The sequence below is a fragment of the Seriola aureovittata genome, chromosome 18 (genome assembly GCF_021018895.1).
Source record: "Seriola aureovittata isolate HTS-2021-v1 ecotype China chromosome 18, ASM2101889v1, whole genome shotgun sequence".
NCBI lineage: Eukaryota > Metazoa > Chordata > Actinopteri > Carangiformes > Carangidae > Seriola > Seriola aureovittata.
The window spans coordinates 951,166-963,263 of NC_079381.1; the positions used below are offsets into that span (position 1 = coordinate 951,166).

General features: G+C 42.0%; 1 protein-coding gene across 3 annotated transcripts in view; it reads right to left on the reverse strand.

Moving 5' to 3' along the window:
* Positions 1 to 12,098, reverse strand: part of mbd2 (methyl-CpG binding domain protein 2) — a 35,939-nt gene that overhangs the window by 19,563 nt on the left and 4,278 nt on the right. For all 3 annotated transcript variants that reach the window (XM_056403317.1, XM_056403316.1, XM_056403315.1), the window contains exons 2-5: positions 11,543 to 11,702; positions 6,702 to 6,842; positions 4,279 to 4,369; positions 4,025 to 4,202 (exon numbers count right to left, since the gene is read on the reverse strand). In XM_056403317.1, coding sequence (XP_056259292.1) covers positions 4,025 to 4,202; positions 4,279 to 4,369; positions 6,702 to 6,842; positions 11,543 to 11,702 — 570 coding nt within the window. The remainder of the gene's footprint in view (positions 1 to 4,024; positions 4,203 to 4,278; positions 4,370 to 6,701; positions 6,843 to 11,542; positions 11,703 to 12,098) is intronic.

Sequence of the window (12,098 nt, forward strand, 5' to 3'; positions counted from 1 at the left end):
TAGCAACATACTGTAGCTGGCACCTGAGGCATGCACTACAAAGCAGGTTCAGCATGCCCGGGATATCCTTTGGTTATCTGGCTTCACTGGATAACCTGTACTATGAAGCTGGTTAAAAGCTCTGGGTTTTCCTATCAGGCTACAAGCACGGCATCATCACGACCATGAATAAATTAATGATTTAAGAATCTTTGTCCAGCTGTATTAAGCTATAATAGTTATGATGTATTTATTCACTGTGGTAAATCTCTGTTTTGTCTGGAAGAGCATAACAATTCTACCAATGAATAAAAATATCTCTTGAGCTTTATTATTGATCACTTCATTGTAAACTCCCTGTCAGGATCCTGTAGGAATGATGACTCTTTTTTTTCCAGTGATCTGATTGGTCAGTAGTTTGGCTGTTGACAGGTTTTGATCTGATCTTCTGAAGTTAACCTGCTCCGGAGAAGGTTAGGAGTTCAGTTAGTTAGGTTACCATGGTGAACTAGCCCGGTAACAAGTGAACCACCTTCGTAGAGACTGACAACCCAGAGTTAAAGCTGAAGTTACCTTGATAACCTCAGATCCTGCTTCGTAATACAGGCCTCTGCTATTCAGAAGGTAAGGTGTTACCCTTCTATCTGCAGTTGTGTTACAAAATAAGCTGTTTTTGTTGTCATACTGGGATTTTACAGTTTTTCTCAATGGCTTTGATGCAGTTCTCACATCAGAAACATCATTCTCACCTCTCTTAATGCTGTTCTCAGACACATTAGCATTTCATATTGTATTAGTAACCTCCTTTGTATCCACACATAGTTCACTACTAAAGATGTTTTCTCATTGTGTTGATGCATTTCTCATCTGACTCTGACAACTCATGGAAACAGTTTGTTCCTCCGTCAGATAGAACGACAGACCTCTCACTCACTTTGATGCCGTCCTGCAGCATCAGTGTTTTCAATCAGATCACTTTAAACTTTCTTCAAATATGTATGAAAGAGCAAGGATAGTCTCTCTCACACACACACACACACACACACACACACACACGTACTATAATCGATGATATGTTCTAAGTATGATTTCTTATTTCTCTTTGTCTATTTGCCGATGCATAGTTCCATGTTTATCATTTTGCTTTCCTCAGTTACAGCAGTTATATTCTGTGAATTTACAGATACAGTTTTTTCACTTGCTTTCACTCATTTTCTAAACTAGGCCTCATGTTTTCAAAACTCTGCACACAAATCCAAAACTTGCTCACAAAATACAAAGTGCCACAAATCTACTGCAAAGCAAACACTGCATTCAAAATATCATAAACACATCTAAAAATCAAGTATTTGCATCAAATGCCAAACACGTTTCTCATTATACTACAATGTTCTAAATCTAAAGCTCTTCTGTTTTCCACAGGCTTGTGTATACATGTTCATACAGTGTTGTGAAGTGACAGGACAGTGATCTGTTGAGAGGGCTTGAAATGTACACAGCACAGTAAACACCAATGCAGTTCTCTTTTTCTAAAGTCAGTCAGGTTTTTATCAAAACATCAAAACATTTGTAGTCTAAGTCTTGAAGCTCTGGTGACAATGTTGAATTGTATGACGTTTGACGTGAACAAGTTTTAGAGAGTTCTGCATGCAAAAATGCATGAACTGTGCTGACACCTGCATTAAGACTAGTGAGGACGACATTTCTGATGTGAGAACTGCATCAAAGCAACTGAGAAAAACTAAAATAACTAAAGCTTTCATGAATTTCCCCTAGGGGATAAATAAAGTATCTATCTATCTATCTATCTATCTATCTATCTATCTATCTATCTATCTATCTATCTATAGGTGACTGAATGACAGGATCTTGTTTATTGTTTGTTACAGCTGTGTGAGTGTTCAGGTGTGTGCTGTACTCAGAGTTGCTAAAGTTTCAACTCGGCAGCATCTTAAAAATTGCCACAGCATGGGCAAAACTAAGAGTTGAAGTGTGGGTATATATTAATGATTTGGCATTATTCTGGTCTGGAGGAGCACATAAGCAGAAAAGGACAAATGGGCAGCAGCTGGAGCCACCTTATCTAACATGAGTGCACATCCAGTGTCATCACTGTTCAAAGCTGTGACCCTCCCCAAACAAACTCCAGACAACTGATCACCTAAACACCCCCACCATCATCACCATCATCACCATCATTACCATCACCACCATCACCACCATCACCACCATCATCACCATCATCACCATCATCACCATCAACACCATCAACACCATCAACACCATCACCACCATCAACACCATCATCACCATCATCACCATCACCACCATCATCACCATCACCACCATCAACACCATCATCACCATCATCACCATCATCACCATCAACACCATCACCACCATCATCACCATCAACCACCATCAACACCATCACCACCACCATCATCACCATCAACACCATCAACCACCATCATCACCATCACCACCATCACCACCATCATCACCATCATCACCATCAACACCATCAACACCATCACTACCATCATCACCATCATCACCATCAACACCATCAACACCATCACCACCATCATCACCATCAACACCATCACCACCATCAACACCATCACCACCATCACCACCATCATCACCATCATCACCATCAACACCATCATCACCATCACCACCATCACCACCATCACTACCATCATCACCATCATCACCATCAACACCATCACCACCATCACCACCATCATCACCATCATCACCATCAACACCATCACCACCATCACCACCATCATCACCATCATCACCATCAACACCATCACCACCACCATCAACACCTTCATCATCATCACCATCACCACCATCACCACCTTCATCACCATCACCACCATCACCACCATCATGAGTGGGTTATGCTGTGGGCTGGGTTAATAGCTTGTTCCTGTTTATTTAACCTATATTTATTGACATTTTGGCAAAGTGGCACCATTAGAAATGTCATATAAGCTAGAATCAGTTCCTGTCTGAGTGTATCATGGATGTATACTATCACTGGATTACTGTGATACTGAGGAAAACTCAGGATATGGACACAAATAGAAATTCGTGTTTGTGTTTATGTCAGAAAGCGTATGTTATACTCAATCTAAAATAATGCCTGTTCAGATTTGACACAAATTTTGATTTAAATTACAATGATTGGACACTAAAGTTTTAAAAGCTCCATATTTTCATCTTCTTCTGTGTTTTATTTGAAGTGTTGATCCAAAAACCATCTCAGTGCAGTTTTACATCTCCTCTCTCAGGCTTCTCTCTGGAGCTCTAGAAACAACAGTTCAGTGAGCCAATCAGAAGAGAGGAGGCTCTGATTGGCTGACTGTTTTCTGAGTGATCCAATAAATTTAAAGGAGATTTCAAGTAAGCATTCAGAAAAAAACAAATCCTGCAAGACTGGATGGTGGGTCCAGGTGGGCGGGGCTTGGGGCATGGCTGAGGGTGGTGACTGCTTTGTTGTGACATCACAAAGTTCCAGAAGTCCTGATGGCTGGTTTTAAGGCTCAGTTTGTGAAAACGTGCATTTCTCTGTGGACTGAGGCTTTGATACACAGTATTAATATAGAACCTAGACCTGCTTTATAATCAAACAACACATGGAAATCTACCTTCACTCTCTCCATACAACTCTTCCACTCCCCAGTGGAAAGCTGAGCCTCATAGTTTGACAACCCTTGGTTTTAATTAGTACTCAGAGCTGAAGGTTAAATGGTTTCAGCTGTTACAGTCTACAGCTCCTCCTGCTGGCTGGTGGAGTAAAGTAACATTCATTCCAATTAATTGACATAAACAGCAAAATGTCCCAAGATACTTAACAAACAGCTGGACATGTCTTCAGCCCTGAGTCAGGAGCAGAGACACATTCTTCTTTTCTTTATAAAATGCAAATCACTCCCCAATGAATACAGTGTTAAAACAGTTACTGTCCAAATAAAACAGTAGAAATAGTAACTATGGGAAAAGGAAACCTTCAGCCTGTGTTTCTCACCGGATATGTTCGTCAGTGACGGTGAAGGCCTTGCAGAGCGGCTGGGACGTGTTCAGCCAGATGGCCGGGTTCTTCTCAGCAGCCACAGACGTCTGTCCTGTGATTGGAGAAGAGCTCATATGCAGAGCGCTGGCGATGGCTGACAGGAGAGTGTCATCGCTGGAGTCTGGGCCCACACCTGCTGACAAAGAGGTCTGAGGTCAGAGGTCAGGACTGGAGCATGGTGAGAATCCAGGGTCATACTGGAGACTTACTCTGCAGCCCTTTGGGCAGGTCCATGGTCCTCAGGACTTCCTCTGTGACGTCTGACGACCGGAGACCTTTCAACCTCTTCTCCCAGAACAGCTGCAGACAGACAGAGAGAGAGATGACCTGATCAGTGTTAAAGGCAACCCACTACAGTGATTCTTCTGAAAACAGTTAAGTAATTAACAAAGTAAAAATACTTAACACTCTGAACCTTCAGTGCTGGTAAAACCAGGTTACACAATCCCAATTGTCCATGAGATGTAACAAGCTCTCTGTTTGGTTGGAGAGCTAACCAGTCTTATCAAATCCAGAGGGTTTTACCAGCACTGAAGGTCCAGACTGTCACAGAAAGGCTAACAGGAGAAGCTAAATGACTATGCTAATCGATTAGCTAAAAGGAAAAGGAAAATCAGTTGGAAAAAGGAAATTAAAGAGGGAATCCAGGAATGTATTCCCATTTTAAAATGCATAAATTCTTTCTACAATTCTTATTTTTAATGCCTATTAGAATATGAAATTATAGAAATGCTTTACTACTTTTCCTGTGACCCGTGGTTCTCCATATAATAGGTGTCATATACTTCGTATCTCATTTACCAGCCTCAGTCTCTATCTGAGCAGCTTGTCAGACCAACTTACAGTCCACTTTCTGTCTATGTGCGTAAAACAGAGGGTGGAGAGTGTGGCAGCTCTGCAGCCATTACGAGACCCTCACACACACATTCACACACACAGCTGGTTGGCAGGATGGATCAGAATATACAGTCTCTCTCTCTCTCTCTGTAATTCAACTTCACTTTATGGAAATACCATTCGAATATAGTTTTGCCAAAAAAGACTATACAAGACATAATGAGGAGAAATTCAAACTACTGTTTGAACATATTAAATATTCAATCTGCAATGATCTTTTCAAACCGAATGCACACTATATGTGACAAAATAACATCAACTCAATGGTCCACTTACTAGCTTTTCAAAGATGGAAGTTCTCAGTGTGGATTTTTAAACATGAACATGTCACAGTCCACTCCACACAGTCTCAAAGACTTTAAGTGCACCAGGCTGTGTCTCGTCCTCCAGCAGGGGTCATTAGTAACACACCCTCTCCCTCTGATCTGTGTGGTATTCAGTATGTGTTGCCCTCAGTGAACTGGACTGTTGCTCATTTGTTTGTTAATGCAAGATGCAAAAACAGACAAAATATGGATTGTGGATAAAAGCAGGGGAGGACTTCACCATTAGGCAAAGAAGGCAGCTGCTTTTGACCACAAAATAAGAGGAGACATAATAGTGACGATTGTGCATCACAAACTTGTTGCTGCGGGTGTAAGAATATTCAGTCTCAAGATTGGCTCATCTCATTGTTACAGATGAATTAGGTTGTAATGGTCTAAACTCTAAGGAGTTTTAATGTTGTAGCTGGTGGAATCAGAGCTACTTTATGTTCTGCTGTCTGGTATAATATGTGTAATGCATCATATTTCATCAGTTGATATATTTTGTATTTAAAATCTTGATCTGCAAATGTAGCAGAGTAGAAATGTAAAGTAACATAAAATGAATATATTCCAGTTAAGTACAAGTGTTGATTGAAAGAAGCTCGTTACTTTTCATTGGGTTAGGGTTAAACTAATGTAAATGATTGTGTCCATGTCAGTTACCAAACTCCTTAAAATCAATGGTGGAAAATAGCATTGTACATTGTTCAGTATTACACTTCACTTCACACTAGTTTTTCAGTACTTGTACTTTATCTGAGGGAAACCTGGACTTGTTAGTTGTTTGTTGGACAGTTTGTTACTGGTCATTACACAAAACATATGATCAGCATTATAATAGAATATGGAGCATTATTATAGATTAAACTATAGAGCAGTATATAAAGTAGTTTAAAATAGCCAGCTTGAACAGACTAAGTACATTTTTAGAGTATTTTTTATAGTTAATAGTTTTAATAAAGCACAATAAGACAGAGTCTAGGGTCAGACAGAGGTCAGACAGAGACTACATCTTAATATGATCAACTATCATTCAAGAAAACTTCAAAATCATAAAGATATCAAAAAATAAAACAGTAACTCTCTTTTGTTTTGTCTCCTTTCCTCTTCCTCCTTCACCCCCCCTCTTTCATCTTTGATCCCTCTCTCCAGTTTCTTTTTCTCTGCCTGTTCGTACTTTAGTATAGTAACTATAGTGCATCACTTAGTAAACTGGGAGAGATTTCAGACACAGCTCCTGTGTGTGTCATGCTTTTCCCATGATGCCTCAGCATCCTCTAGTGGCTGCAGTCACCATGACAACCTGGTTTATTCCAATCAGCCATCTCTTGTGCAACAGCCTGACCTCGTCCTCACCATGGCGACACTAGTAGTGTGTGTGTGTGTGTGTGTGTGTGTGTGTGTGTGTGTGTGTGAGAGACTCTCACCTGTCTGGGCTGCTCGGTTGCTCTCTGCAGGTCTGTCTTCACCTTGTTGCCAGGATGACTTGTAACCTTGGTAACAGGCTGTTTGAAGATGGACGCTGTTTGTCTGATTGGCAGAGCTGTGTTCAGGTCTGGTTTTCCTCCCTGGAAGAGACAGAGACTAAGTGTCGGAGACATGTCTCCTTTCTTCCTAACTCCTTCCTTCCTGTGTTCTTTTCCTTGTTCCTTCCCTCCTTCATGGTCTGTTTTACCATAATAAACCTGTAACCTGTGTTTGTGTGTGTCAGTTGACTTTAAAGGGTTAACTGTAAGCTGAGGTTTCACAGACAACAACAGGAAACGTGTGTGTGTGTGTGTGTGTGTGTGTGTGTGTGTGTGTGTGTGTGTGTGTGTGTGTTCATACACCAAAGTAATGATGTGTGAAGAGCAGCAGCATGATGCAGAGTTGCATGCAGCACATGAACAGTTACTAGTCCCACTTGCCAATTTCAAACTCCCCTGGCTGTTTTCAAGTTTGTTGTTCTCTGATAAAAAATCAGTCGCATCGCAGAAATGATGTTTTGCCTCATTAGGACCAGGATTTGGTCCCCATGAGGACAACTGGTCCCAACAAGATCAGTGTTTATACCAGAACAGGTCCCGACACACACACACACACACACACACACACACACACACACACACAGGCCTGCAGTTATCAGTCATCTCAGAAACCCTCAGAGGAGTCACACTGAAAGTTTAAGGAACAATGCAACATTTTGGGAACACTTCTTCACTTTCTTGCTGTGAGTAAAATAAGATGATTCTTATGTATCAATTGAATCTTGTATTTGTATGTACCAGTCTTCTCATGTCAGTAAATAAACATAACAAAATGTTGCATTATTCCTTTAAACCAGGGCAAAAAGCAGTCCTCTGTCAGAGCAGGACTGAAAGTCATTTAAGAAGCTTCCTACTCTGACTTTCAGCAGAATGACGACTCACCAAAAGAAGTGTGACACTGCTGTTCAACCACACTCTTCAGCTGATAAGCAGTAATTATGGCAGCATAGGTAGACAGTTGCAGACTATTGTTGTTGTGCAAACTGTTTTATTTGAAGTGTTCCATGAGAAGAGATATTTGTGGTTTCAGGAACCAAAAACCATCTCAATCTCTCATCTCTGCTCAAAGCCTCCTCTCTTCTGATTGGCTGACTGTTTTCTGAGTGATCCAATAAAAAATAGCAGATTTCAGGTAAACACTCAGGAAACCAAAGCCTGCAAGGTTGGATGGTGGGTGCTGGTGGGTGCTGGTGGGCAGGGCTCGGGGCGTGGATGAAAGTGGTCACTGCTTTGTTGTTCCAGAAGTCCTGACGGCTGGTTTTAAGGCTCAGGTTCAGAATACAGGCTGTGTGCATTTCTCTGTGGACTGAGCGCTTTGATACTTTCACAGTATTAATATAGAACCTAGACCTGATCTATAATCAAACTACACATGGACAGAGACCTTTAGACTATATGGACTTTAAAAAAGTAGCTAACATTTGAAATGCGGTAGTTTAACTAATGCAGGTTATACATGCAAATAACCTAAAGAGGAAATTCCTCTGATCTTTCATCTGAAGCAGCATCATTTCTGATGAAGCACAGCTGGCTCATCTGTTAAGCTGCTATGCTTGTATGCTGTATGCTCTATGTTTAAATAAACTGTTTGACAATCATCTGTATGTTTAGTAAAAACTGTGAACTGATCCGTCAAACTACAGTTGGACTTCACCGGTCAGATGCACATGAGCCATTTCCACTGGCTTTAATAATGATTTACATCTGCATTTATACTCTGTTTATAAATCATCTAATTATACAGGTTATAATCAACAGTGTTTTATAGTGTTTTGCAGTAATTATTTATAAGCACACACCTCATTGTGTTCATTTGACTAAGGGTGTGTTTGATTGCTTATAAATTCAACTTGTGGCTCAGCAGGTAGGAGGCAGAGCAGATTGTACATTAACCAAAGGGCTTGTGGTTCAATCCCTGGCTACTCCTGTCCATATGTCCAAGTGTCCTGGGGCAGGACAATGAACCCCAGGTTGCTGCTGCTGAGCAGGCGACCGCCTTGCACGGCCTAAACTGTAAATCACTTTGTCTGCTGAGGTAGACGTTTGCTCCTTCTAGTTTTAGGGTCCTGGTGTTGTTCATGCTGCCTCCCTGTCACACTGGCAGGACTCACTGGGACACTTGAATAGAGGGTCCTAAGAGGGTCACTCTGAAACTTTCTACCTTTTTACGCTTGGTAACATACAAGCTCCGATTTCCTTCCTGTTCCAGAGGGTGAACCTGTACATTTGAATGACCGAATGATCTTTCCCCTAGCTCTAGTGTTTGTGTGTTTTCACTTAAAGAAACACTGAGACGTGTCTGCTGTGTGGGAGGGGTCCATGCTGCTGTTATCTCTGGCACAAAGACTGCAGCTCACAAACAAAACAACACACACACACACACACACACACACATGCGTACGTGTGCAGAGGCATGCAAGCACACATACTTCACCCGACACACGCTCACACGCATACACACACAGAGCAGTCTGATCTGTGTGGGCGGAGCTTATTATAGCAGTCCGTCCGTTAGCGTAGCTTACACCATGACAGCGGAAAATCCTGGTTTGTGTCAGGCATCTGTTAAAATGATACAAGTGGACGGCTCAAACACATCTGGTCAGCAGGGTAACTACAGTTCTGGTTAGAGCTCAGGGTATATTAAATTGCTTGTAACCATAGCAACAGTACTGATGCTACTGGAATTTGTTAGTGACTGTTAGTATTGTTTTCAGTCAACTTACCAGTAAAAATATTGACGATTTATCCTCTGTGAGTCAGGGTTGTTCCTGTGTGTGTGTGTGTGTGTGTGTGTGTGTGTGTGTGTGTGTGTGTGTGTGTGTGTGTGTGTGTGTGTGTGTCAGCTGACCCAGGTTGGATGATCATCCAAATTTAATTAGACGGATGCCTGAACATGTTAATGAGTCCAGTCTACTCACAGTGAGGTTTGTTGAGCCATGTGAGGAAAACGCAGCTGGAAACACTAAATGGGATGCAGCTAATTAAAGAGTTGTGGACTGATCTTCAAAACAAACACTGTTTACTGTCGTCTGAACCAATGATGTGACATCCATTACAAGACTGACTCAAAACACCCACAGGACAAGTCCAAGTCCAAATGCCCACAAGACTTGTCTGTGATTTGTGAGTGTTAAGACAAACCCTGACAAGAGCAGGCCGAGTCTGAGTGAAGACACCCAGGAGACACAGACCAGTGTGAACTGAACGGCCACCAAACCAAGACCAGTATGAGTCAAAACATCCAGTAGACTGAGAGACAAAATTCCCGAGATCAAGACTGAGTCTAAACACAGAAAAAAACCTCGAGACCAGGACAAGACAAGACTGAGACAAGTACATGTCAAAACACTCATAAGACCATGTCAAAACACCTGCAAGACAAAGATAGGTCTAAGTCAAAACATCCACTCGACCAAGAACATCCACGACACAGGGACAAGTCTGAGACAAGTCGGAGTCAAAACACCCACAGGGCAATTCAGAGTCAGATGTCCACAAGTTTGAGGTTAGTCACAATCCAAACACCCAAAAGACCAAGACACACTAAGTCGGAGTCAAAAAACCCATGAGATGCAGACAAGTCTGAATCCCAACCCTGACAAGACAGGTCCAACTCAAAATGTCCTCAAGGCTCGTCTCTTTTTTGTGAATGTGTTACGTCCACTGATGTTGTGATGTGCGTTGCAGGTCTATCATGCATGTTCGTCACTTCCTCATCAGTGGACATCTATATCAGCCTCCCACAACTGGAGTTCCAGGCCCTTTGGCCACCAAGCTGCCTATGAGACTGTTGTGTTGCTTCTGTGGTTGTTGTCTTTCTTGTCCTTGCAGACTGACTGTGTCTCCCAAGTGTTTCTGTTGTGCAAACAACTTTATCAATGCAGAGGAAGCTTTGCAGGGGTCTCTGCCTCCTTTTATCCTGTTTTTCTCCCGTTTTGTGGACATTCAGGGAGGTTAGAGATTGTCTATTTGTTTTATTTCCTAGGTGGCATGGGGAGTTTTGTTTGTTATTTTAGCCTTGGAGACCCCAACGTTTCTTGCTTCCTGCAATCTTATGTTGGTTATTTGTTGCTTTATGTGTTACTATAATAAACACCGGTCCATGCGATAATTCCTGTGTCTCAAACACCTTTTTCTTTTCTTTGTTGTTGTGGTTTGTTAGAGTCACCTTGTGAACCTCACATTACTCCCTGTGTTCCCCTGGACATTTTCTTAAGTGGGTCGTAACAGAGTGTTAAGACTCAGAGTGGCATCAATCAAGATCATGGGACTCACAAGACCAAGACAAGTTCAAGTAAACACCCACAACACCCAGACAAGTGTGAGTCAAGATACTAATAAGACCAGATCAAAACATCCACTGGACCAAGGACACCCAGGACACAGGGACAAGTCTGAATCAAAACACCCATAGGACAAATCAGAGTGTTCATGAGACAATCCATGTGAAAACACTGACAAGACCTGGACAAGTCTGTGTCAAACCAACAGGGCTGACACAGTCTGAGATAACAGTAAAAACTCTTGAGACTGTAGTGAGTCCTACAGCTCTGGTTTGTGGACAGAGCGCTCAGCCACATTGTGACTCTCCTCCTCTGTAGTGAATGTTTGTCAACTGACCTGCTGAACTGTCAACCTGCTGCAGGAAGAGCCGTGTTAATCTGATAATCCGATAACACACAACATGACCACGGCACAGCCGCAGCCCCTCCCTCACAGGTGTGATCCGTCATTGTTACCTTGGCCAGGCTGAGCGGGTCGTGTCGAAGCCTCTGTTTGTTTTTCTGCAGTTTCCCAGGCATCATCTTCCCCGTCCGGAAGTCGAAACATCCCAAATCCACTGTGTTTCCTAGGTAACGGGACAACTGAGGCTTACTCCTGAACTTCTTCCCTGAAGGACTGAAGGTTGAAAGGAAGAGAGTTAGACCATTGATATATTTTTAATTGTCGGGCAATCGAAATATATTAACTGACGCAGTGACTGACCGGAACTTAAGTGGACATTTCATGAATATGGGACAGAACAAGAGAATTTGACTTTGGAGTCGTAATATTACAGTGATGATGTCACAGAGGCTCCAAACACTGAGAGTCCAAACAAACTACAGTCATTATACATGTCTAACAGTGATGTATGTGCTTTATCTAGTAACCAGCAAACTATATAATGAGAATCCAGTGAAGCTGAAACAGCAGCCAGACCGAAGGAACAAACATGGCTGCCTGACATCTGTTCATCACTTAGTGTAGGGCTGCTCCATTACGGCAAAAATCATAATCAAGATCATTTTCATC